The sequence below is a fragment of the Ursus maritimus genome, unplaced genomic scaffold (assembly GCF_017311325.1).
Source record: "Ursus maritimus isolate PB19 unplaced genomic scaffold, ASM1731132v1 scaffold_25, whole genome shotgun sequence".
In the NCBI taxonomy this organism is placed as follows: Eukaryota; Metazoa; Chordata; class Mammalia; order Carnivora; family Ursidae; genus Ursus; species Ursus maritimus.
The window spans coordinates 39296680-39323423 of record NW_024425008.1 but is presented as its reverse complement, the minus strand read 5'-3'; the positions used below and the strand labels follow the sequence as shown (position 1 = coordinate 39323423).

The following is a 26744-nucleotide window of genomic DNA, read 5'->3' as shown; positions in this document are numbered from 1 at the left end:
TCTTAGCTGGTTTCATTAGAATTATAAAATATGGAAAGAATTATGCAAGGAGAGCAAAAAGAGTAGTGCTTAAAATCGTCAGAATAAATAAATTAAAGAATTTTTAGTTTGAAAATGTTTTTATAGATACTGACATTGTGTTTCTTCCTATTGAATTAAACACTATCAATTACTGGCCACTTAAGAAGTTTCACTGAGAACTCAAAGTTACAGATTTTTACTTCTAGACTTTTACATGGAGATCACCTAAGTGAGCATTTATCAAACTTTCTCAGGTCAAAGAACACCCAGAAAATAGTATTTGTAAGGGCACTGAAGTAGGTGCCTTCAATCTTTGGGATTGAAGAAACTCGGATCTCAGCACTTTGGAGGCTATGGCACCCTGACGGGGAGCTCGGATTTAAAGGACCAAGATTCAGTGAGTACCTGACAACAATTAGGGAATGTAATATGGGCTAATTTGGGTTCCACAGACACTAATGTGTAAAAGTTTGACACCTTTTGTGGTTTCTCTTTAACAACTGAAGCACTGTCAGTCCGTCCACAAAAACTTATATGGGGCACCTCAATGTGAAATGCTGAAGAAACAGAAAAGTGACATTTGTGCCTGTCCTTTAGAATATACTCAAAAACAGTTTACTGGAGGCAAAAGATAAACAGATCATTCGAAAAAGAGTTGTAAAACACTATGTCGAGGGTCTTACAGACCCCAGAGGAGGGGGCTAGGCAGTCTGCCCAGAAGAAACGACAGCTGAGCAGAGTCTTGGAGGATGAACAAAAGTTAGCCAGGTCAAACACGGAGAGGGGTTTCACTGGCTGAAGGAACTGTGGAAGGAAGAGCATGAAACACCACAGGACGTGTGGAGATACAGGAATTGCTGGATGTTGTCAGAGCATCAAATTCAAGGCGCAGGACCACCAGAGAGGAAGATGGAAATACTGGCAGAGAGAGATCAGGTCCCGGAAAGTTCCTCGGTCATGCTTGACAGCCTGGCTTTCACTCTGCAGGTGACAGGGGAGCCCCTGAAGGTTTATCAGAAGCAAAATCAACTCATCTGCAAGCTGTAAAGACTGAAGCAAAGACAAGCCCCACAGGAGTGCTGCTGAGCACTGTCAAGAGCTGGAACCTGGGAGATGGAACAATGGGTCGGGCACACGATAAACATTTAGGAAGTCAACCACAGCAAAAAGTCAAGAGAATTTTATTTCTTAAGCCGGGTGATGGGTGATCAAGTGTTTTATGTTACCGGATGTTCCAGTTGCCTGGCTAGGGCAGGGAGAAAGAACGGTGATGGGGAGAGTTCTGTACGACTCTCAAGTGACTGGGTGGATGGCAGGGCCACTATCAGAGACTAGGAACACAGAGGAAGGAATACATAGAACGAGGGGGGAAGATGACTTTGATTTGGTGCATTCTGAGTTTGAGGTGCCTATGGGTGACCAGCTATCTAACGGTCACAGGGGGGAGAAACAGGTTTGGGCGTCGCCAGCACGGAAGTGGTTATTAAAAAGCACTCGTTTGCATGAGATCTCCCAAGATGAGAGTGCTTACGTGTCCGATGCAGCCGAGAAAAGAAGGGGAAAGTGTCCACTGGATCTGGCAATCTCAAGGTCACTGGTGACCTCAGGGACAGCGCCACGAGTGGAGTGGTCAGAAAAGAAGGCAGATGGAAGCATGCTCGGGAGTTTGCTTGGGAAATAAATCAAAGCTAAAAAACCAAAGGTAAAAAATCAAATATACGTTATTTTTTGAAGCGGCTTTCCTGAGAAGGGAAGGTGAGAGTGGTAGGTCTTCTTTCCCTTTTTCCTTTCTTCCCTGAGGATGAGGTGGGGCAACACAAACGTGCCGTGTCTGTTCTGACTGAAGAAGTTCGTGTGAGTAGAGGCTCGTGGTGTGGCGATGTGGGTGGGAGAGAGGCAAGTGACAGCGGAGACCTGGAGGAAGGGTAGGCACATACAGGGGCAAGGTTGTGTGGAGAAAGGACAGATGAGACAGTTCATGCTGGAATAACCTAAATTTTTTTGCTGAAGTAACAGCATGGTTCCTCTCTTGGGAGTGGAGGAGATAGCGGTCAGAGCAAGGAGTTTACTTATATTTGTTTTCTCAATACAAGAAAAGTTGTAAATGACCTTACCTTTTAAAGAGTAATGTCTTTCTCCCTCCAAAGGGAAGAAAATGATGCTCGAATAAGAAATAAGAAAGTAAAGACAAGCAAATGCCAAAAGAAGGCCGGCAACTTCCAAGCCGCACCATATTTAGGACGGAGAGCAATCCTCTTCCCCATTAACTATCAGGAGCAGATCAAATATATCGAGAGCACGCGTACAGTGCTCTGAGCGTTAAGTTGACATTTGGGCATCATGAAAGATTTTACTGGCCACAAACATCTGGGTTCCCATTTCTTGCAGCAACATGAGTAGCAGCATAATGAACTAGAAATGTGCTAGAGAAAACACTTTAAAATTTGAAAACAGTGCCTACCCAGGACGGGAAGTAAGCCTCTGGCTCAAAGTATTTTCCATAGTGCTTATTCCTTTTGAAGTTCCCAAGATCAGCCTGCAGGGCAAAGGCTGCCAGCAGGAAATAGGCCTCTTCTCGGAGCACACACTGAGAATGAAGCACTTGTTTTCTCAGGTGCCAGTAATAATAGTATCTTGCGGCTCTGTCACTAGGAAAATAAAAGAAAACAGAACTCACATTTGATGGAACAATCCGATGGCATGTAAACAGAACCCAAATCCTGCTATCCATCTGGTGACAAGAGCTCTTCTGTTTCTTCTCCCTCGTCCTCCCTCCCCCCCACCAACTCCTTGAAAAAAGGGGGGGAGGGTTGTAGCTAATACCTGATTGCTGCCTCACCCAGGTCACAGGGAGGCAGAACTCCAAGTCAGACTACCCAACAGCAAACATACCATTTCCTCAGGCCTATAACATTTGATTCATTCAGAGAATGGAAACAAGGTCTGAATCATTCCACTCCAATATGGTAAACATTTCATTGAACAAGGATTAGTATAGAAGCCTAGGCATTTGTTGTCTGCATTAAAATTATTTTGCTGCAAAAATGCTGCACATATGCTATAAACAAGGACGAATCTGAGGGGACAATCCTGGCTCTAGTAGTTTGCTGTTCTGTTTTGGTTTGGTTTACAAATACCCTAGGCCCTTTTAAAAATATTTCTGTTTATATGCCCGCTAAAAAAATTTTTAATTATAGTGTTTTTTTTTTTTCTTTTTCAGAATGAATGAACTGGAAAAAAAAAAAGCTTGCCTTAAATCTTTTATTTTAAGTGGATGTGACTTTATGGGTGTGGTTTTATACGCACATGTTACGACAATCACGATACTGCTCACAAATGGAAATAGTAATAACACACTCATTACAATCTGTTGAGGCCAGAAATAAATATAGTTCCCATTAAATACATTGAGTAAGAAGTGCTGACTAGGGGAAAACAGGATCAAGCTCCAAAAAATGTCACAGGCAAATGGGACGCCTTTGTGATCAAAGCAAAAATGCAAGAGAAAAAAAAGACCGTGTGTGTGTGTGTGTGTGTGTGTGTGTGTGTGTGTGTGTATTTTTTCGAGTTTCTTTGCCTTCCTATTATTTTAGGTCGAATGTTTACCTGAGATTCATAGCTCATTAGCTGATGACAATAAAAACATGAGTTGATTTCAACTAAGATGGTGTTTAAGTAGGAAGAGTAAAAATAAGGCATTTATGTAATTTTTTCCCCCTTGGGACAGAATATTTTTCAGAGCACTTCTTTTTATAATGCTGACCACACAGTGTTTGGACTAGTTTATCCCTGGGGAAAAGAACAGAAGTACATGGATGAATTAAACATTCATTAGTCCCAGGGGGTTAATTAGTGGCTAAATAATATATTTTGCTTCTTTTCAGCACATTCCATACTTAGTAGGTAAGTCGAGGAAAAATTTTACACAAACTCGGAATAACTAAAAAAGTTTCTTTGCCTTTTAAAAAAATTATTTATGGGCTAATGTTTTTTACTTTTAAATTTACATATGGCAATAATACAAATATTAAGAGTGAACCTCACATATAACTCATTTGCCAAATCTATCTTTGTCTCTTTTACATGCGGTTTCTCAGAGTTTAAAAGTAAATAAGTAAAACAGAGTTCACATTTCTAGTATTTTCTATCAGCCAACAAACCTCTGAACGTTTTCTGGCACTGAATCCTCCTATACAAATGACAAAGCGAGCTTCTGAGATGGTAAATTCTGAGTCTGTATCACAAGCATAGTATTGTTCCTGCACCCACCTCCAGAAAAAGAATCAATTACCTGCCCTTGCCAAACCGCACCTAAGATTCTCACAGGATAGCTCCACTGGGTGTAATCTTAGCTTTAAAGCTACTGCCAAGAACAGAAGCAAGACCCCGAAGGTGGAAAGAAAACCAGGCTGTATAAACACCATGCATTTTTATAGGAGAGAGTTCTTGCTTGCTTGTCCTACTACTCCCCACCCTACCACCAGAAAAGAATATAATCCTTTAATTAGTTTCTCTATTCTTCACAAAAATGCTAGTTCCTTCTTGAATGAAATATCTTTTTGTTGACTGATCTGTTATCGAAAACATGGAGTACAGAAAATGTAAGGCAGTGATACTGTTAACATTTTCATCAACAATCTAACATTATCATTCATTCATTCATTATTCAACAAATATTTATTGAGTGTCTACTGAACCTCGGTTCTAGGAACTGAGGATACATGAGCGTACAAAAAGATTTTTTTAAAAAATCCTTGCTCTTTTGGAATCTATATCATAGCAGGTGGAAACAAACAAACACGAAGGTGAGCGCTATGGGAAAGTAAAGGTTTAGAATGCCTGTCCTCTTACCTGATCAATCTGCCATTTTCCACATAGTACTGCACACGGAAGTGAATGATCATAGGAGGTCCAAACTGGTCAATACCCTAAAATAAAGACACATATAAAAAGCAAGCTATTTTTAGTTACTACAAAAAGGGGTTTCAAAAGCAAAAAAATATCATTATTTACAAGATAGTTTTTAAATCTTAAAAGGTTTTATCTACTTCTGATGGGGGCAGGGTGGTGGTAGCTGGCAGAGGGCAGACAATTGTCCCTTATGGATACCAAGTTCATGCAAAACTGGGAAGTTATAAAGCAGCATCATGTATCTGATACTCATTCACGGTAATGCCAATGACAACATAAGGGAAGATAAAAATAAATACCAGTGGAAATTTCTAGTTGAGATCCAGCTCCTCTCTCAGCTCTATCCCCTCTGGTGACCATTTGCTCTTCATTACAAATGTTCTCTTGTTCCTCGGACATTCCACATACCGAATTCTAATATGTTGTTTGTTTATTTAGACTTTAATGTGCCTTACTTTGTAGCTGGCTTTCAAGTAGCCTTCCCGTTTATTCCAAGAACTCTTAAAATACAAATTGGAGGATCTAGGATTAGACACTAGGGATTTATTCCTGATTTACTAGGGTGATCCTGGAAACACTAGGTAAATTCCCTGTGAGTGATCTCCCTTGTAAATGGAATTGATGTTTACTAAATAAAGGCACCGCCAGTACAATAAAGTAACAAAGTATCAAAGGTAAGTATAGTAAAAGTGGATTCAAAAATTATGAATAACTTCTAGAACATCAGTGTTGCCAGCTAATAGAGCCACAAAAGAGGAGTAAGTATTTTTTTCATGGTTTTCATTTCAAAGCATTATCCCAAAATCACTAAAAAGTTATTATCCAACACTATTTAAGCAGATATCTTTTTTTTTTTTAAAAAGATTGTATTTATTTATTTGACAGAGAGAGAGAGTACAAGCAGGGGAAGTGGCAGGCAGAGGGAAAGGGAGAAGCAGGCTCCTTGCTGAGCAAGGAGCCCGACTTGGGGCTCCCTGGACACTGGGATCATGACTTGAGCCTAAGGCAGACACTTAACTAACTAAGCCACCCAGGCACCCCTATTTAAGCAGATATCTAAAATCTATTGTTGTATGCAATAAACTATTAACACTTCATTAACATGACATTGTGGAACTTATAATTCATTTCCCTTTCCCCTTCTCTACTTCCCCTTCTCTACTTCATAACATTTTCATGAATTAAATTTTTAAATTTAATATTTTTTTAATATTAGCTAAAATAAACCTTTTAAAAAAATCAAAATAATTTTGCTTATAAATGTAATCTCACCCAAGTGACTTCGTATTGTCGTACCTTGCTGGCCTCCTTCTTCCATTCTTTTGGGCAATATTTATACAGCTTTTGTGACAACTCCATATAGACATGTTCATTATCTGCACATTAAAAAAAGGAGACAAGATGATAAAGAAAAGATTTAAAAGAAAAGAATATACACAAAAACAGGTTTGTTTTTTTTTTAAAAGCCTCAAAATTTGTGAATGTGTTCTGAATTCACAAAGTACCATGAAAACTCAACAAGATACTTAAAGACAAAGGGTTGGCTAGACAGTAATGAGATTTTTAATGAATTATTTTGCATTTGCCATACAGAACACATACTATTAAAAATCTGTAATATTTAGAAGAAATATTAGCTTCCACCTCCTGTTTTTACTTAGTTTCTATGGTCACGCTAATGCACAAACTTCCAACACTGTGGGCTTCCTTGCTCTTAGAGAAACATGCTTTTGTTGAGTTCACAGAGAACTCTCGTCATAGGTGCAGAATAATTAACAGGGCAGAAACACCATCCTAACAGCTATGTAAGAAATTAGGGGATGTTGAGGATAACTGCCTATTTCCAAGTGAGGGCCTGACCCACACTTTGTGAACAACAGCCTTTAAGACTATTTCTTCTCTGTGTTCTCCACATATAACACAGCCCGATAAAAGGGCAAGCCATTACTCTCACTGCCTTTGGGACTGATCCTGTGGAATGAGGAAAAGAATCTCACACAAAAAAAGAATGCCAAAGTTTTCCTCAAGGGGATGATGTTCTTAAGATGAACAGAAACTATGATTGCTAAAAACCCATGTAAAATTATCTAAACATGTGAAGACAAGATGGTAAAAAATATTAAAATTTTCAGATTTCCCGAAGAGAATCTTTTAAAAAAGAGATATTTCACAACAAAAGCCTTCAGCATTCCTAGCTCATACAGAGTTTTAAAGATTTTATTTATTTATTTTAGAGAGCGAGCACTCGCATGTGCAAGCGGGGGGGGGGGCATAGGGTTGAGGGAGGAGAGAGAATCTGAAGCCGACTCCCCGTTAAGCATACAGCAGCCCAACACAGGGCTCGATCCCACAACCGTGATATCATGACCTGAGCCAAAGCTAAGAGTCGGCGGCTTAACTGACTGAGCCACCTAGGCCCCCAAAGTTTTAAGCCTCTTTTTTTAAAAACGTTTATTCCTTTTTCTCTAACCATCACTAAGGGAGTATGCTTGTGGAGAGCTCTGCATAAAAATGTACTCACTCTGGAAGGGTAGATCCTGACCACACTGTCACTCCTGACTGAATGCTGGGGGGGGGGAGGGGTATGACTGAAAAAGACCCATAAGAGAATAGGAAGGGTAGAGCTACTCTGTTTATAAATGACATATTAAGCCAACCAATTTGAATGAAAGGGATAGGGAAGAGGTCCCACGGACAAAAAAAGGGTGCTACTTAAATCTACTTATCAGATCAACTAAATTATCTCCCATCTCTCATACGCTACCAATTAACATGAAATGAACAAGACCAGACAACCCCTTCTGGTGAATATTATTTGTGTTCAGATGAGTCGCCATCTAAGGAAGCAATATAATAAACAGCACTTATCACTGAGTACCAGCACATATTTTTAAACTACCATAGCTCTACCATCTGACAGTTTGTGACTTTATATTTTAAGAATTCAAAAGCATGTATCAAAACCTGACAGAGCAGGTGAAGCAGTAATTTCCAGTTGACATGTGAGAAAAGTGAAATCGAGAGAAGTCAAGTGGTATTTCTAAAGCCACACAGCTAGCCAGTGGTAGAACCAGAATTAGAACCAGGTCATCTGATTGCTCTTCCAATGTTCTTTCACCACACTACAATCTCTCTTTTAATAAAGGTATCTTAAAAACTCTCATTTTGAAATCTAAGAAGCTGTAAACTGGTTTTATTAGACTGACTTGTTGAACAACACAGATCAACAGTCTGGCTGTAGCTGTAGAATTAAAAGAATTAACTTTGAGTTTAGAATAAAGGAAAAATTTTTTAGAATCTATACGGCATCTTATTTCTCCTGGGTCCTTTACTGAAAGAATGACTGAGGGGTGCACTGCTAGAAGGATGGAGCTGAGCATTTGTGTTTTTATTGCTGAAACTATTTGCACTGAAGAGCAAATGGTTGATTCATTGGTTCCTGAGGTGCTCCCTGCTCCACGCTCTCCGGCCTCTCCTAAAAAGACAACTGAAAATGGTTCACATTTTGGTGAAGGGCCTTGTTTATCAGCTGATCGTGATACACTTTCCAACCTGGCAGATCTAAGCACTTTATGGTACTAACCAGATTCTCAAGATGTTGTGAGCCTTTAAATTTAAACCAATTCCAGTAGTAGAATATGATAAAGAAGTATAAAATACAATTAAACACATTTCACAAAACAAGTATTCTTGAAAAAAGGAACAAAGATACAAAAGGTTTTTTGACATAAGACTAGAGAAATTTAAAAACATGATTTGAAAGGAAAAGCTTATAAGGAAGGTTGCAGGTAAATCCTGGGTGGGGTGGGGAACAGGCTTATATTGAGCCCTTTATGTGGAGAAAAACTTTACATAAAATATACAGAAGAAACGGATCCCTTACCTCCACATCACATAGTCTAATTGGAAAAAAGAGAAGGTGTGAAGAGGGAAATACAGAAAATAGGAGCAAATTAGTAGGTCACTTTGTTATACTATATAGTCACCAGGAAGAGAACTTGAATAGAGTTATTTTTCTTATGCCTAAATTTTCTTATGCCTAAAAATTATAAAAGAAATTATAAAAGCATTCAAGATAATTTCCTACTCGCTCCAGCTACTCCCTGAGTGTAAGGAAACAAAAATCAAGCTTGGTTCATTAAAACAGAAGAGAACAAACACAAAATCTAGATTCTTAAAAAGGAACCGATTTTTAAGTTCAAACTATAATACATGGCCTAAAATTCTAAATCTTAAAAGAAATACACATCAGTTAAGATTAAAAAATGAATACTAGACTAAAAATAATGACCAGCTTATGGGTATTTGGATAACCACACATTGGATTATCACAATATGCCCAAATTAAGTAACAGCTATAAAATATCATTTCCTCAGGAATAGTTGGCTAAATCTGTCAGAGATGGGACTAAAACCTACTTTGTATGACACTGAGTCCAAACAGGTGACAGTCCTTTAGCCTGAGTAGGTCACACACCTGGACCAGCAACTGGTGACACAGAATTTTAACCTGTAGAGAAAAAAACAAAACAAAACAAAACAACACAATTTGAGATAGCAGGTAAGCCAAGCCCACACGCTGAGCCACAATCAGGCAATTTATTTTTTAAAAAACTTTTTAGAAGATTTTATTTATTTATTTTAGAGAGAGAGTGACTGAGCATGCAACTGGGGGGAGTAGCACAGTGGGAGGGAGAGGGAATGGGAAGGAATCTCCAGCAGACTCCACGCTGAACTTGGAGTCTGACATGAGGCTCAATCCCATGACCCTGAGATCATGACCCAAGCAGAAACCAAGAGTCAGACACTTGACCGACTAAGCCACTCAGGCACCCCCACAATCAGGCAATTTAATGCACCCTAATTATACGCCTTAAAACAACAAGCAACACTGGCAAAACAACTGTTGGTTCATGGTAATTGCTTTAATCTGTGCCGTGTTTCAATAATGATTATCACAATACAAATGTTTACAAAATGGTAATAAGGTACCAATACTATCCTGTACAAGACTCATAAATCTTATGACATATGGACAAGGCCTTATTCCAAAACCATGGTGCATGATAAATATTTCAGAAGGTATCCAAAACAGGCTGTTCAGATTATCAAAAGCATGAATTAAACAAGTATCTTTACAAGGAAGGTTTTCTTCTTGATGGTCTAATATACTAATACACTATAAATTTGAGACTTAAAATGTCATACCATCTAGGGCACCTTTAATCCTTCGTTTTGACTGTATTTTTAAATGTCATAAACAAAGCTCTTGAGATAAAATGTGATAAAAAGTTAACAGAAAAATTCCAAACCACAAACAATATATAAAACATACCATGTTGTAACTGTGTAATTGCTATTCAAATAATGCTGTACATTTCCTTCATACACATACACACACACACACACACACACACACCCCTATTATATATCCCATATACTTATTATTGTTCTGCTAGTTTAAATCAAGTATTTGGAACCTACTGATAAAACTCTGTAACAACTATCAAGTAAGTAAGTGTTCTTGTTTAAAACTGTAATTAAGTAAGGCTGCGGCTTCAAAGTCTTACCTGCTGTGAAAACAAGCTTGAGGGTTTTTTATTTGCATATTATGAGTCTTTAAGGCTACATTTTAGCTGATTGTGAAATTTTTCAAGTTCTCTAATCTTCAGGAGCAATGGAGCTTTAAAAAGTGCTATAGAGTATGAGGTATTAAAAATTAAAGTATTATCTAAAAATAAACTCCATATGGAACTTTCTAATAAAAACAGCATTTGATCCTAACTGTCAATGGTTGGGGCACCTGGGTGGCTCAGCCAGTTCAGTGTCTGACTCTTAGTTTCAGCTCACATCATGATCCCGGGTCCTGAGATCAAGCCCTATGTCAGGCTCCACACTCGGTGGGGAGTCTGCTTGAGATTCTCTCCCTCTCCTTTTGCCCCTCCCCCTGCACATGCTCTCTCTTTGTAAAATAAATAAATAAACCTTTTAAATAAATAAATAAATAAACGTCATTGTTATTGAGCAAGCATGTTTAAAATATATTTAAAAAAAAAGAATTGTTCACTTTAGTCTTAGTGAACTGGTATAAACTCTTGGCCACTATTTATATTACTCAAAAATTTTGTGTACATTTACCATAGCTTTATTGTCAAAATTTACCAAGTTTCCATATTTAATATTTACCTGATGGTTAAAATCATTTAAAACGTCCTCTACTAGTTCAAACTCATGGAGAAACTAGAATGATCAAAACACTAGGTTTACCCCACATGAAGAAAGACAACATTCTATCAACTACACATGTCAAGGAATAAACTATCTTTGTTTAAAAAATATTTAGAAATGATGAAAAAATGAGACCATTAATAAAACTGTTTTTGCTACAGCTAATTTGTTAGACTACAACACTACAAACATCCATTGCAATTTTATGAATACAAAGGTAACACTGTAGAAAAAGACAGACCTTTGGCAGCCCTGAATTGGTTTTATAGCAATGAGGGGCCTCCACGCTACTTAACTCGGTCCCTCCTCCCTCCTTTGTTCAACAGCTTGCTAGAGAGGAGTCTGGATATGGCAGGGGAGTCTACGTGCCCTGGAATAAGAAAATCTTATAGGCCTAGAGGGAGTTCAGATTCTCCATTTGAGCTTCATTAACAGAGCTCCCTAATGAAATGAACAAACAGCTCAAAGAAATTAAAACAAGTGCTACTCTATTAAGTGCTCACTTACTGAGCAATTCCCAGCTGCCAGGCACTACAGTTAGCAGTTTATTCATGTTATATCTTTAAATCCTCGAAATGACCGTGATGAGAGGACGATTATCTCTACTTCATAGATGAGGAAATGGAAGCAAAAAAAACTAACTTGCCCAAGGCTGCAGAGGATGTTGAGGAGTAGGGATTTCAAGTGAGATCCCTGTGACCCTAAAACCCTCATTAATCATGACGATAGATGGCTATACAATCCATGATCATAGTCCTGACCATCCTGTGGGGATATTACACTAATTTTGCAAAATAAGGAAAGTGAAAACATGTAAAATTAATCTCTGATGAGGAATTAAAGTAATAATAGCAGCTACTTTGTTACATGTCAGGAATGACGCTATGGGCTAACCCTCAATTCTCACAACCACATACTATGGCTGTAGCAAAGATGTTATTCCTAATTAATTCCTCAGCTCAGATTTTAGTACAAATTCATTTCTTTGAAAGTTGGAGTCAGCTCTTAGTAGTCCTCATGAAGACAGATTCGTGCTCCTTCCAGTTACCTGAGGTCAGGAAGGTTTTGTTCCACATCCTGTATGTCTGCAAAATTGCACACATGAATACACAGGTATACAATCTACCAGTGGATTATGTTTGAAGACATGGATGGAACTGAGAGGACTTTCTTAAGTGCTTAGGCTATATGCCTTGATTTTGAATTTTTAAAAAATTCAGGGGTATCTTTTTATAAAATCACTGTATACAACAACTGAAATAGCATATTCACCTATATAAGTAGAATTACCTTTTAATGTATTTTGCCCATGACCACACTGAAAAAGATAAGCTGCCGAGTTTTACTGGATTTTTAAACACCAAATGTAAAAATAATAGCCTATCACTTCACATAGTCAAAAACAACTTTGGGTACCCTCAATAACAATGTTGTTAATCAAAAGAAATTCTGCCCAACAGATGATAAAATTCATCCAAGAGGAAGGTTTGATGCATGGACAAATCCCTATGAGCAAAAATGAGGTTACATTAGTAAATCAACAAACTAAAACTGCGAAACTGTGGTGATTGTCAGAATAAAACCAAAATAATTGTGATAATAAGCAGAACCTTTCCCTGTCTAAATTTTTTAATGAAGCTACTTAAATGTCATATATATTCAGCATAACATTTAGAAATATTCTTTTACATAGCAATTGGGTTAAAAATATAGTAGCATATAGCAAAGAAAACCAATTCAAGGCATGCACTAAGGCAAGTTTTTCCCTAATTCCATCTGAATACAATCAGTGAAAGGAAGAATATGAAAGTCAATAATAGGGAGGGGGTCGAAAAATGCTAGGCATGATTCTGATTACCATAAACCTGTTTGGCAGCGTCTACCAAAACTAAACACAGATAAACCTTATGATTCACAACTCCACTCTTGAATAAACCCCAGAAATGTAGACATATGCATATACACATAAAATGCTCATAACAGTTTTGTTCATAATAGCCCGATACTTACAATAAGCTAATATCCATCAACAATAAATGGATAAACAAATTGGGCATATTCACACAATAGAATATTACACAACAATGAAAAGAAATTAGTGTTACATGTAATAGCATGAATGAATTTCACAGGCCAAATGTCTGACTGAAAGAAGCCAGATACAAAAGAGAACACACCACACAATTTCAGCTGCCTGGAGTTCAGAAACAAATTATAGAGGAGGAAATAGTTACTACCCTTCGGGTGGAGATTACGGTCTAGGAGTCACAAAAGATCTTTCTGGGGTACTGAAAATATACCATATCTCAAGCTGGACGATGATTACATGGGTATATACACTTGTAAAAATTCTCTGAGCTACACACTTAAGATTCCTACACATTGCTGTATGTAGATTATAACTCAATTTTAGAAGTTAAAAATAGTACCATATTCCTCAATGTCCAGGTTAACTAAGACAGTTAACTCTGACTCAAGAACCAAAAGCCACAGCTTAGTGCTCAAGTGCACAGCCTATTCTTGAAATTGGCTAAACACAGGCTACTATTAATGATCAAGATGCATATTAAGAAGCTAGCAATTATTACCATTTCATGTGTGTGACAACTCAAAGGCATTTAAAAAGCAAATTCATATTATATAATTAAAATTCATATTTCCGCAAAGAGTTCTAAAATAGCAAGGTGTTTTTCTATAATACAGTAACCAAAATTCTGTAATTTTACCCCCAGGTGAAAGAATGTTGAAAGCAGCTGCACTTAAGCCATAATTCAAAGTTTATACTTGTGTAGACAACTTTAACACCCCAATTCTGCTACATTACTCATGGCCTCATTCTGTAAGGCTTTCACCCTTCACCAGGTAATAACTTGAATGTGGTCACTGGTGGGAAGAGAATATTCAAACATTTCTAAAGTTGGATCTACTTACATTTATGATGATGTTCAGAGATTCATCGTTGGGAAGGAAAATACACACACTCCGGCGGTCTTGCATGACTCTGTTGTTATGGAAGTTCAATTTGTTCATTGTGTTGTGGGCTCTCTAGTGGTCAGGGCTGGGCTCCGAGTCCTCGGCGATTCCTCTGGTTCCGAGCACTCCAAAGCCAAACTCCGCTCCTCATCACACGCCCTACAGGAGAAGCAGCATGATGTTCCACTATGTAGGTTTCATAGCTGTAAAAAAGCCCAAATGCCAGCCATAAATAAAGGCAGCGAGACTGGTGAGGAGAGAGACAGGGAGATGAGCAACAGCACAACTGCTCCTGTTGGCACGGGGACAGCACATCTCAGAGCCAGGGCTGCTGGTTTAATAAATGAGAACGCACTGAAACGCATTCTGTATTTTGCCCACTATCAACTGTTTTAAAACTTTCATTCACAGTCATGAATTAAACATAAAGCCAGTGAGTGCCTCATCCATTCAAGGCAGTACTATGTGCTGCAGGGCTCACAGAAGCAGAGAGCCTGCCTTTGAGAAGTTTCCAAGCTCACGTGGGAGATAACAAAGGGTTCCATAAATAAACAAACAAAATGACAAAACAGCAGCAACAACAAAATTCTCCATCTCTTTTTTCCATTACAAACTCAATAAGTGTCTTGGCTCTTCCATTACATTCCTTCATCAACCACTGTGGTCTGGCTTTTACTTCCTTCGCTTCTGCCAAAGGAAGCCAGCGATCTTGAGACCATCTGCAGAATCTCTAGGATTCACTTCAATTGATCTCTCTCACTTACCCAGGTTAAGCCCTACCTACAACCTTTTTCTCCCTGAGTTTTTAAGGCTCTGCTCTCTCTCCTGATCCTTTAACCTGACAACACAAACAATACCTCTATGTACTTCACCAACCAACACAGAGAAATAACAAAACTGCACATGTCAAACCATGCTTGTATACAAAAGAACTGTGGGTTTTGTGGACATCTAATCAGTTTATTAAACACATTATTTTTTAACTTCTCTCCGGTTTTCAATGTATACAGGTTTTTTTTTTGCAAGTAATGAAGATTTTTTTTTTAAAGATTTATTATTTGATAGAGAGAGACAGCACAAGCAGGGGGAGTGGTAGGCAGAGGGAGAAGCAGACTTCCCATAGAGCAGGGGGAGCCCGATGTGAGACTCAATCCCAGGACCCCAGGAACATTACCCGAGCCAGAGGCAGTCACTTAACCAACTGAGTTACCCAGGCGCCCAGTAATGAAGATTTTTATCTCCAATCTTCAATACTCACACCCTTTCTTTGTTTCATGTCTTATTGCATTGGCAAAACTTGTAGAATAATTTTAAAACAATGGGGGATGGTTTCTACCTTTAAATGTGTCTACCGTTTCATATATCATTGCTAATATAACACTATTCAACCAAGATATGTTAAGGCTAGTTGCCTCTCAAACCAAAGGTAATTATTTTTCTCCAATAGTATTTATATTGTCTCTTTCCCGCTATATTTGTAGGAACAGAAGAGAATGTCCAGGAATACAGAATTGTTTTACCAAGCAGAGAGTATAACCACACAGTTTTAATATGAAAAGCTACTTTCAGTGCTCACATAAATCTAAGCATAAATGAGATATAATCCGGTCTATTTGCTTAAGGTTAAATGTCCACCTATTATCAACAGGAAGATGGGAGAGAATATAATCTTACATGGCACTAGGAGTAAATATAAACTAGTATTTCTTTTTAAAGTATGAATAAAATACCATCCACAAGGCAGCTACTCAAATGGAGTAAAAACAAATGGTAACCTTATAGACAGTATTTCCTTATTAGGAAGGGGACCAAAAGCCCCCTTAGAAGTATTCTGCTTTTCTTAAAGGATCATAGCAATAGTTTCACATTAGGTTGTAGCCAGCACATCACCCTATAGGATCACTGAAGGTCAGCACTGCAGTTTATCTCCAGTATGGGATGGTTAGCCCATGTTTATGAGCACAAACTAAGTGCATCCCAAATCCAATTCACTTTTAGTTCAACAGTTGCAAAGCACAATTGGAAAACTGGTGTTGGCTGCCTCAATCACCTGGGTGTCTGTAATAAATACAGAATTCTGAGCACAGTGACATCTCTACTCACTCAGAATCTCCCAGGTCAGGGCCCAGGAATCTCCCAGGTATTTCTGACATATAGTCATGTATAAAACCCACACTTAAATTAACAGAAGGTACTGAGCAGACAGTTGGTTGTAATAGCTTCATAGTATACACTGGGAAAACATCATGAGGTATAGAATGGGGAATAAGCAACATATGTAAAAGACATCATCACTATAACTAGAAAAAAAAAATCCTCAATGTTAAAGGCTCTGAGGAGTTCTGCAGGCAATTTCTCAAACTTACTTGGTCACTGAATACTTTCCCTCTCCTTTAAGTCCTATCTAAGTAAGGTCTGTGGAATAAATTTTTTTTAATAATATTTTTTTATTATATTATGTTAGTCACCATACAGTAACCCCCCGTTTTTGATGTAAAGTTCAATGATTCATTACTTGTGTATAACACCCAGTGCACCATGCAATACGTGCCCTCCTTACTACCCATCACCAGCCTATCCCATTCCACTTGAGAAGTATGGTTATAAAGCAATTTCCTGTCAAATCTTTAATGGCAGATTTTTTCCTACATATTGATCTATTTCAATACTTAGGCCTCCTCTCTATAAAAATCTTTTCAAGAAGAAATTATAAGCTATGATTAAATGCATCTTATTTAAATTCAAAATCTTAAATGATATTAATCCCAGTGTAATTCTTCTTATTTAAATCTACACTTCAAATTGAGTTACTTCTATAATTTTCCACCCCTAATGAAGCCAATTAAAGGGGGGGGTATTTCAACTGACCTACTTTCTAGAACTAAAAAAATAAACTAAGGAAAAAAATATCTTCTGAGATTTGAGATGTTTCCAGAGCTTCATTAAGATAATTTTCTAATTTCATTTGAGTACAATTTTTGCTTATTTTATGATTCAAATAATGCGGTAAAAAAAAAAAAAGACTGGAGGAGGATTATTGAAGAAAATTTCATAAAAAGCAGAGTCTTTAAGAAGCAGTGCTGCCCCTTTGCTGCCTTCTCTGCTTGGAGGATGGCAAACTAAAAAGTCCTAAAAGAGAGATAAGATGAAGTTTTTACTTCACCCAGGACTGCATGGAAGCTGATTAAAAGGTTCCAGCGAAACAGCAAAATGCCTATATCTATAATATGCTCCCGTATAAAATTTAATCGTACACTGGACAGTCCTGGGGAAAAGAATCAGACTAAAATTTATACCAATTTGAATTGTAGAAATTAGCCTCTGAGCCCCTGGCTACATATGCTGTGTCCTCAGCTGAGTTCCAACTCAGCCCCAAGGAGAGCACATTTCTTACTCCAGGACAGCCCTTTTCTGTCCAGGGATCTTAGGAAGATTATTGCTTTTAGGATAGATATTTATGAAGAACACACCATGTTGTAGTATCACATTTTCCAGGCAACAACGAAACAGCTTTAATAATGATCAAACCCTATCCTGTCATCTTTATTAATATCCAACTTACAAATAAAATATGTTAAGCTATAAGATTCCCCCACTTGAATTTTAAACTCACATTATTATAAGTCCCTTCCTGATAAGCCCTGTTGGATAAAGTTACTTTGTTTCTTTTAAGAATCAGGAAGCCAGCACCTGATATATGTACACTGAATACTAGTTTTCATTTTTTAAAAATTACTGGAATTTACCTTTAAATTGGGTCACCCCCGAATGAAAGTATGAACTTGAGTTTATTAATAATATATCAATACTGGTTATCTGTTGTGACAAATGTAGCACCCTCATGTAAGATGTTAACAATAGGGGAAAGTGGGTACATGTGGGGTATCTAGGAACTCTTGTATTCTTTGCAAGTCCTATATATCTAAAAGTATTCTAAAATAAAAAAGTTTATTAAAAAAAAAAAAGAACTAGGTTGCCAGAAATCTCCAACACATAATATAATCTCATTTTGAATGGAGGCAAAAGAGGATTCTCAATTCTGAGATTGTCACCCTAAAAAAAGTGAAAAGGTGGTACTGTGATATGATGAATTCTATAAAGCAAGCACGGTTAGTAGCCATATTTCAATAGTCAACAAGGTGTCTTTTTTACCTAACAAAAACAAGATCAAAATTTATTTTGGAAAACTGATCACAGAGAGCCCTAACTTTTAATTATTATACATTTAGGAAGCTCATGTTATATACACAGTACTATAATATTTATTTGCTTAAAGGCAGAACACAAAAGCAACAGAAGATGTGCTCCTATACCCTTGAGCTCAGAATCCAGTTTGGAACATACCTGTGCCAAGAAATTGAGGGTAATGATATTGTCCCTGCTTCCCAAGAGCACATGTATTCTGATGGGCGACTCCTCATGGGAACACATAACAGCTGACAGCATGAAATATATCAATACTGTGGCTTACATCATTTTAGAATAAATAGTAGATAGTCTTTTAATGTATAATATTCCTAAAAGTGATATCAAAATGCCTTTGGTAAAATGGCTTGGTTTTCTAATTCATTTATTCATTCATTCCATGTATACACATTAAACATGTACAATGTACTAAGTATTGTTGTAGGCACAGAGCATATAACACTGAACAAAACAAATACTCTGCTCCGATGGTGCGAGACAATAAATATATAATATAGATGGTGATATGTACTGTCAAGAAAAATAAACCCAGAGTAGATGAGAGAGTTGACGGAGATAAGGTGGTAGTGTACACGTTATTTCATACAGGGAAATCAGGGGAAGCATTTCTTGTAAGTTGATATTTGAGCTGATAACAGAACTTAGAAAGGGACGTCATTTCTTTCTTTCCTTTCTTCCTTCCTTCCTTCCTTCCTTCCTTCCTTCCTTCCTTCCTTCCTTCCATCCCTCCATCCATCCATCCATCCATCCATCCATCCATCCAAGGAAGAGTTTTCCAAATAGAGCGAACGCAAATGTCAAGGTTCACCCACTGTTCAGAAAAGGCAGAATAATAGCACTAATTACAGCTAACATTCAGTACATATATACTATGTGCCAGGTGCTACTGTTAAGCACTTATGATAGATTAAAGAAAACTATAAACTCTTTGCCATGTTTTCCATTAAGAGATGGGATCTATTTTCCCTTCCCCTGAATCTGGGCTTGCCCTGTGACTAACTCATGTTTGGTTAGAAGTTCTGCCTCATGGATAACTCATTTGGGCAAATGTCCTTTGTCTGTTATTTCAAAGCACTATCTCTACACTAATGGTTTAGTAGCTTACAGTTATCTTTGTCTATTTCCCCAACTCAGATTTCTTTTTCTCTCCAATGGCAGGCAGATAGTATTTGATCATTAAGTGTGGGTTGTTTCACTTACTACACACGTCCTTGGACAAGGAAGAGCCTACAGCAGGGTTTCTTAACCTTGGCATTATTGACATTATGGATCAAATATCCTTTGCAGGGTGGGACATCCTGTGCATTGTAGCATGTTCAGCCACGTTCCTGGCCTCTACCCACTAGATGTCAGGAGAATCCCCCCACCTCCCAGTTGTGACAACCCAAAATTTCTTTGGATATTGTCAAATGCCCCCTTTGGGGAAAAATGACCCACTGTTGAGAACCAACTATTGAGAAAAGTTTCCTTAAAGTCATTACTTTTTACCATACAGCTGTTTTTTTTTTTAAATATAGGCATATCTTGTTTTATTGCACTTTGCTTTACTGCACTTCACAGATAATGTGTTTGGTGTGGGGAGGTTATCTGTCTGGTTTTTGTTTGTTTGTTTGTTTGTTTTTACAAATTTAAGGTTTGTGGAAAGCCTGTTGGCAACATTTCTCCAATAGCATTTGCTAACTTTGTGTCTCTGTTTCACATTTGGTAATTCTCACAATATTTCAACTTTTTCATTATTATTATATTTGTAATGGTGATCGTGATCTTAAATGTTACTATTGTAATTGTTTTAGGGTGCCCATATAAGACAGTGAACTTAATCAATAAATATGGGTGCTCTGACTGCACCACCAACCAGCCGTTCCCTGTCTCCCTTGCCTCCCTATTCTCTGCAAAACAATGATATTGGAATAAGAACAATTAATAACCCTACAGTGGTCTCTAAGCATTCATGTGAAAGGAAGAGGTGCATGCCTTCCACTCTAAATCAAAAGCCAGAAATGATTAAGCTTAGTGAGGAAGGCAATGCAAAAGCCAAGACAGGCCGAAAGCTAGGCCTCCAGCACCACTTAGCCAAATCGTGAATGCAAAGGAAAAGTTCCTAAAGGAAAAGTGCTACTTCAGTGAACACACAAATGATAAAAAAGCAAAACAGCTTTATTTAGCGGTCTGGATAGATCAAACCAGGCACAACATTCTCTTAAGCCAAAGAATAATCCAGAGCAAGGCCCTCTCTTCAATTCTAGGAAGGCTGAAAGAGTTGAGGAAGCTGCGGAAGAAATGTATGAAGCTAGCAGCTGTTGGTTCATGAAGTTTAAAGAAAGAAGCCATTCCAATAACATAAAAGTGCAAGGGGAAGCAGCAAGTGCGGATGGAGAAGCTGTAGCAAGTTATCCAGAAGATGTAGTTCAGATAATAAATGAAGGTGGCTCCACTCAACAACAGATTTTCAGTGTAGGCGAAACAGCCCTCTGTCAGAAGAAGATGCCATCTAGGATTTTCATAACCAGAGAGGAGAAGTCAATGCCAGGCTACAAAACTTTAAAGGACAGGCTGACTCTCTTGCTAAGGGCTAATGCAGCCGGTGACTTGAAGTTGAAGCTAATACTCGTTTACCATTCCAAGAATCCTAGGGTCCTTAAGAATAATGCTAACTCTACCCTGCCTGTGCTCTATAAACAGAACATCAAAGCCTGGATGACAGCACATGTTTACAACATGGTTTACTGGATATTTTAAGTCCAGCATGGAGACCTACCACTCAGGAAAAGATTCCTTTCAAAATATTACTGTTCATTGACAATGCCTGGTCACCCAAGAGCTCTGACGATGTACAACTGAGAGTAATGCTGTTTTCAAGCCTGCTAACACAACATCCTTTCTGAAGCTGATGGATCAAGGAGTCATTTTGACTTTCTAGTTTTATTATTTAAGAAATACTTTCCATAAGGCTATAGCTGCCATGGGTAGCAATCCCTCTGATAGATCTGGGCAAAGTCAATTGAAAACCTAGAATCACCATTCTAGATGCCATTAAGAACATCATGATTCATGGGAAAAGGTCACAATATCAACATGAACTGGAAGTCTGGAAATCGTGGATTCCAACCCTCATGGATGACTTTGAGGGGTTGAAGACTTCAGTGAAGGAAGTAACTGCAGATGTAGGGGAAAAAGAGAAAGAAATAGAATTAGAAGTGGAAGCTGAAGATGGGACTGAATTGCTACAATCTCAGGATAAAACTTGAATGAATGAGGAGTTGCTTCTCTTATAGATGAGGAAAGAAAGTGATTTCTTGAGATATAATCTACTGGTGAAGATGCTGTGAAGACTGTGGAAATGACAACAAAGTATTTAGAATATGACATAAACTTAGCTGATAAAGCAGCAGAAGGATTTGAGTATTGAAGCCACTTCTGAAGGAAGTTTTGCTGCAGGTAAAATGCTATCAAACAGCATCACATGAGACAGAGAAATTGTTTATGAAAGGAAGAGTCAACTGATGTGGCAAACTTCATTACTGTCTTATTTTAAGAAATTGCCACAGCCATCCCAACCTCCAGCAACCACCACCCTGATCAGTCGGCAGCCATCAATGCAGAGGCAAGACCTTCCCGCAAAAGAATTATGACCTGATAAAAAATGAGATGATGATTAGCATTTTTTAAGCAATATAGTATTTTAAATTAAGGTGGTACAGTTTTTTAGACATAATACTATTGTGTACTTAATGGACAATAGTAGAGTGCAAATATAACTTTTATATGCACTGGGAAACTAAAAGTTCATTTGACTCACTTTATTATAGTATTCACCTTTCTGCTGCGGTCTGAAATCCAACTTGCAAAGTCTCGAGGTATGTCTGTAATAGTACAACATTTACTAAACACATATTTTCCAACTAAAGGTCAGCAATTGAGTCAAAACTCAGGAACCTAGCTTGAATCTTGAAGTCAATTTTTTCAACCTTTTGAATGTCTTATTGGTCTCTGGCTTCAGAGGCTGCTTTGATGTTTAGCCTTCTTGAAACTTAAATTTTTAATGGAGTGGTCTGCCAAACTTCTCACATAAGTACACTTCTATTATCAGGTACTTACTCCTGGAGAGTCCTACATTTTGACTTTATACCTGGAAATATAAAAACAGACCCGGAAACAAATAATAGCTGATTTTCAGTTTGTCTGTATGCTCTGTATTATGAAGATTTTTTTTTCTTAAGTAAGGGTAATTTGCTTATAAGAGTCATTTTGGGACTACAGAAATATTTTTCTCCCTTAATTTGAAGAATAATTGAACACTGTCCATTTCATGTCCTTTTTTTGCAGTTACTGTTTTATCTGAAAAGGAAAGTAGTTGACATCTATCAACTACCTGGAGCCAAACCCTCTAGAAAGAACATCATTCTTTGTTGCTCTTTCCCATATTCCAACCATTGCTCTTGTAGATAAATGAGGGACTGTGAAAAGCTTAAGATCACTTTTCATATGGTTGAACTTCAACTGTTTAGAGACAACAGGGACAGAATATTGATTAAAAAGATGGATTTAATCTCTCCAAAGAGTCAAACCTGAATCCTAATCTGGGTTCTACGATGACCATGGGCAAGTAACCTAATCTCTGAGCTTGATTCTTCACCTGTAAAATATGTAATTTTGGCCTTCTAGAACTATGACAAAGATTAAATAAGATAATGGATATAAAGTATTAGGTATCAGGTTGTTGGGGGGATGGTTCATTGAAACAACAGTCATGAGTTGCCAGGTCATAAAAAGACACATCTACAACTGATCAACAATACATATTACCTAGAGATCTGGAATTTAGAGCCAGATGCAACAACTGGGCTAAACTTTGGGAGGTCTACTTTGGGGTGGGGAAGTTAAGTGTACAGCTGATATAAATGGGGCAGTTGCATTATATTAGGTGGTGACTCCTTGAACTCTTATATATTGAAAAAGAGAACGTATATATGAGTGCATAGGTTCAAATGTATGCTAGATGACCAAAAGATGGAAGGTAGAAGACATCTGTGTCATTCTGTTTGGCACCATCTTTCCACTGGGAGTGCCCCTCTCCAATCCCACATATTTCCAGTAGGGCTGTCAATGAGTGTATTCTCTACTTTGGAAGGGTGAAGACATGACGTAGGGTATGAATGTGACCCAAAGCTGGCCAAACAGGGTGCCCCATTCTCCAGTCACGGTGCTTGGTCTGAAGGGTGAACGTATAATCCAAGTAAAGCCAGAATTCCTCCATGAAATTTGTTATATAAATGCTAGGATGGAGAGAGCTACTCTTTTCTTTGGACAAAGGATAATACTCTCTCTGATGAATATTCGTCATTAGCAAAGAAGATCTGGAAGGCCAAAACGAAAAGTTTAGGTGGTTGAGTTGCAGTTCAGACACTACTATTCTGGAAGAGTACCACACAGAGCAAATTGAGAACTGATCAAGTTACAGTATAGTTGTAGCAATTTTAGTAAAAGCATTTTTATTTTTTTAATTATTTTTTTAGTAAAAATATCTTTAACTTGGCGTCTATTTTATAAATTTAGAAAAGGGAAAATTTGCTAACTACTAAATGCAATCTAGTACAGACTATAACCTGACTATAGCATTTTTACATTATACAACTATAAGTGGCTACGTATGTTACTTGAAATGCAGCTGTTATATATAGTTAATATATGTAAAGTGTTATGCAAATATACATATTTTATCAATGTGAGCATATTTATATATTGTACATCTATAATATATGCATGTAAGTCCATACATATCATACAAGTAATAACTACACTTGAAATGTAGTACTGAACGAAGAGAAATATTAAGTTTGGAAAGTGGGAATATACTTAGAGGCAATATAATGTGCTGCTTAAGAGCATGGATTGAGACTGGCTAGATTTGGATCCCAGCTGAAATGCCTGAAACCTGGGTGCCCTTGGGCAAGGCTCTTAACTTCTCTGTACCCATTTTTCTCACCTCTTAAATCAAATTGTTGTGAAGATTATTAAATCGGCTACTCTTTATTACCAGGTAACATTATTGATGTCATGTTGCAGAAAGTAAGGGGAAAAACTGCTTTTTGGTAGTATGTGGTGGTTAAAATCAATCTATTCTGTCATTAATCATCTTTTTATTTTTTTAAGATTTTATTTATCTATTTTGAGAGAGAGCACACAGGCACGAGAGCAAGTGAGCAGGTGGGCATGAGCGAGGGGGAGGAGCAGAGGCACGGGGAGAAACAGGCTCCCTCAAGGAGCCCGACGCGGGGCTCGATCCCAGGACACCGGCATCATGACCTGAGCCAAAGGCAGACCCTTAACCGACTGAGGCACCCAGGTGCCCCTGTCATTAATCTTATCTTGAGTTCTAAAAGAAATAGTATTTTTCTCTTGTCTGTAGCTAATAGATTATTTTGTTTCTCTATTTATTAATTAGATTTGCTACACACACCTCAGGGCTGGGAATGGCAAAGCACCTTCCAATCAAAGTGAACTTGAATTGGTGCCTACTAACGCTTATCATACTCTAAGGAATAGAATTATGTTTGCACCCTTTGACCCAATAATCTGACTTCTGGGGAATGTATAAAAAGGAAATAATTCAACCAAAGCACATCACACTTTTGATCACAAGTACTCACTAAACTATTATCCATCAGAGTAAAAACTGGGAAAAAAAAACCTAAATAGCTTAATAACAGGAATGGATTAGTAAATTGTAGTACACCAATAAAAAACACGATTTATTGAGCACATTCTCCCCAAATCACAAATATCCATTGTAGCCCAAAATTACTCTGTTTCACTATGTTTTTAGAACAGAACTAGCAGAAATAAAGAAAGCCCCTAAATCAAATAGGTAGAAAGAAAGACAGTAAGATAATAAGGCCGGAAGAAAGACAGAGAGAGAAAGAAATCAATCAATCACGAATATCCTGTTAGTCAATGAGCAAGCATATAAGCTAACTGGTACTTGAGTCCTCCAGCACTTCATTAAAATATACTCCTTTTTGTCTCTCACATCATTTCTAAATTCTGGCCCTTAGAGACCTTCTCTTTGAAAAGTTCAAATTCACACATTAGAAACAATAGGAAATAATACAATTATATTTTAAGTTAAATGCTAAATTGTGTGGTAAATTGAAGGCTGTCCATGGATTTGTGGAAAGGCTGAGAACAGAGGGAAGTGCAGCTACTGAGGAAAGATTTCACGGAGGGAGATGAAATGGTTTGTATGCATTGGGGAGAAAAAGAATGACAAGAGTGTAAAGTCATACAGATAAGGGCCCCAGGTAGGGAGGTAGGAGAGAGGCCTGAGCCCCTCAGAGTATCTGTGTTGCTGTCCCATGATGCAAACTCAGACTGAATAGATGAGAAATCAGCCTGGGGAGTGTTCCCCTGTATTACAAGGAATCTCCTTCAGCACCCTGACCAGGCTTCCAGGGAGACTCACTGGGACATCACAACAGTATCCTATAGAGTGGGTCATTTTTCGAAGTTTTGTTCTATGCTAACTCAACCAATCACATTCTCTAGCTTTGGCAACAGTTTTGCACCCTATGGTATTCTGACACCTAGCCTTTCAAAGTTTGCCCTTCTTTGTCATTATTTTCTGCTAAGACCATACTCACTTTATTCACTTGATTACAGACGCCAAGTACAGGGTAATGATAATAGTGGTATGCAGGAAAATGAAACCATCACTTTTTTTACACTTGAGATTAAAAATATATTTCTGCAAAGCATGATTCTGGTATACTCTCTAGACAGAATAGTAATACGCACAATTCTGTTAATAGGAATTATAATGACTTCTAACCTGGATTTCATAAAAGAAGTAATGGGCACAACAATCAGACAAGAAAAAGAAAAGGCATCCAGATTGCTAAGAAAAAGTTAAACTATCACCATCTACAGATGACATGATACTATACATAGAATACTCTAAAGACCAAAAAAACTATTAGAATAAATGAATTAAGCAAAGTTGCAAGACACAAAATTAATACACAGATATCAGTTGCACTTTTCTATACACTAATAAGTAGCAGAAAGAGAAATTAAGAAAACAATCCTAGACATATCCAATAAAGGGTGAGTATTCAAAATATATAGAGAACTTATATATGGCCATTCGGATGGCTAACAGACACATGAAGAGATGCTCATCATCACTTTTTAGGGAAACACAAATTAAAACTACTGTATCACCTTATACCTGTCAGTATGGCTAAAATCAACAATACAAGAAATAACAGGTGTTGGTGAGGATGTGGAGAAAGGGGAACCCTCTTGCAGTATTGGTGAGAATGCAAATTAGTGCAGCCACTGTGGAGAACAGTATGAAGGTTCCCCAAAAAGTGAAAAACAGAACTACACTAAATGATCCAGTAATA

At 37.7% G+C, this 26744-nt stretch overlaps 1 protein-coding gene across 2 annotated transcripts in view; it reads right to left on the bottom strand.

Moving 5' to 3' along the window:
• FRMD6 (FERM domain containing 6) overlaps nucleotides 1-14344 on the bottom strand; it is a 35947-nt gene extending 21603 nt beyond the window's left edge. The window contains exons 1-5 of one of the 2 annotated variants that reach the window (XM_008701512.2): nucleotides 14092-14344; nucleotides 9352-9442; nucleotides 6205-6308; nucleotides 4873-4949; nucleotides 2483-2669 (exon numbers count right to left, since the gene is read on the bottom strand). In XM_008701512.2, coding sequence (XP_008699734.1) covers nucleotides 2483-2669; nucleotides 4873-4949; nucleotides 6205-6308; nucleotides 9352-9442; nucleotides 14092-14190 — 558 coding nt within the window. In that variant the 5' untranslated portion in view covers nucleotides 14191-14344. The remainder of the gene's footprint in view (nucleotides 1-2482; nucleotides 2670-4872; nucleotides 4950-6204; nucleotides 6309-9351; nucleotides 9443-14091) is intronic. The other variant, XM_008701514.2, reaches the window with a different exon arrangement.
• Nucleotides 14345-26744: the final 12400 nt, after the last annotated feature.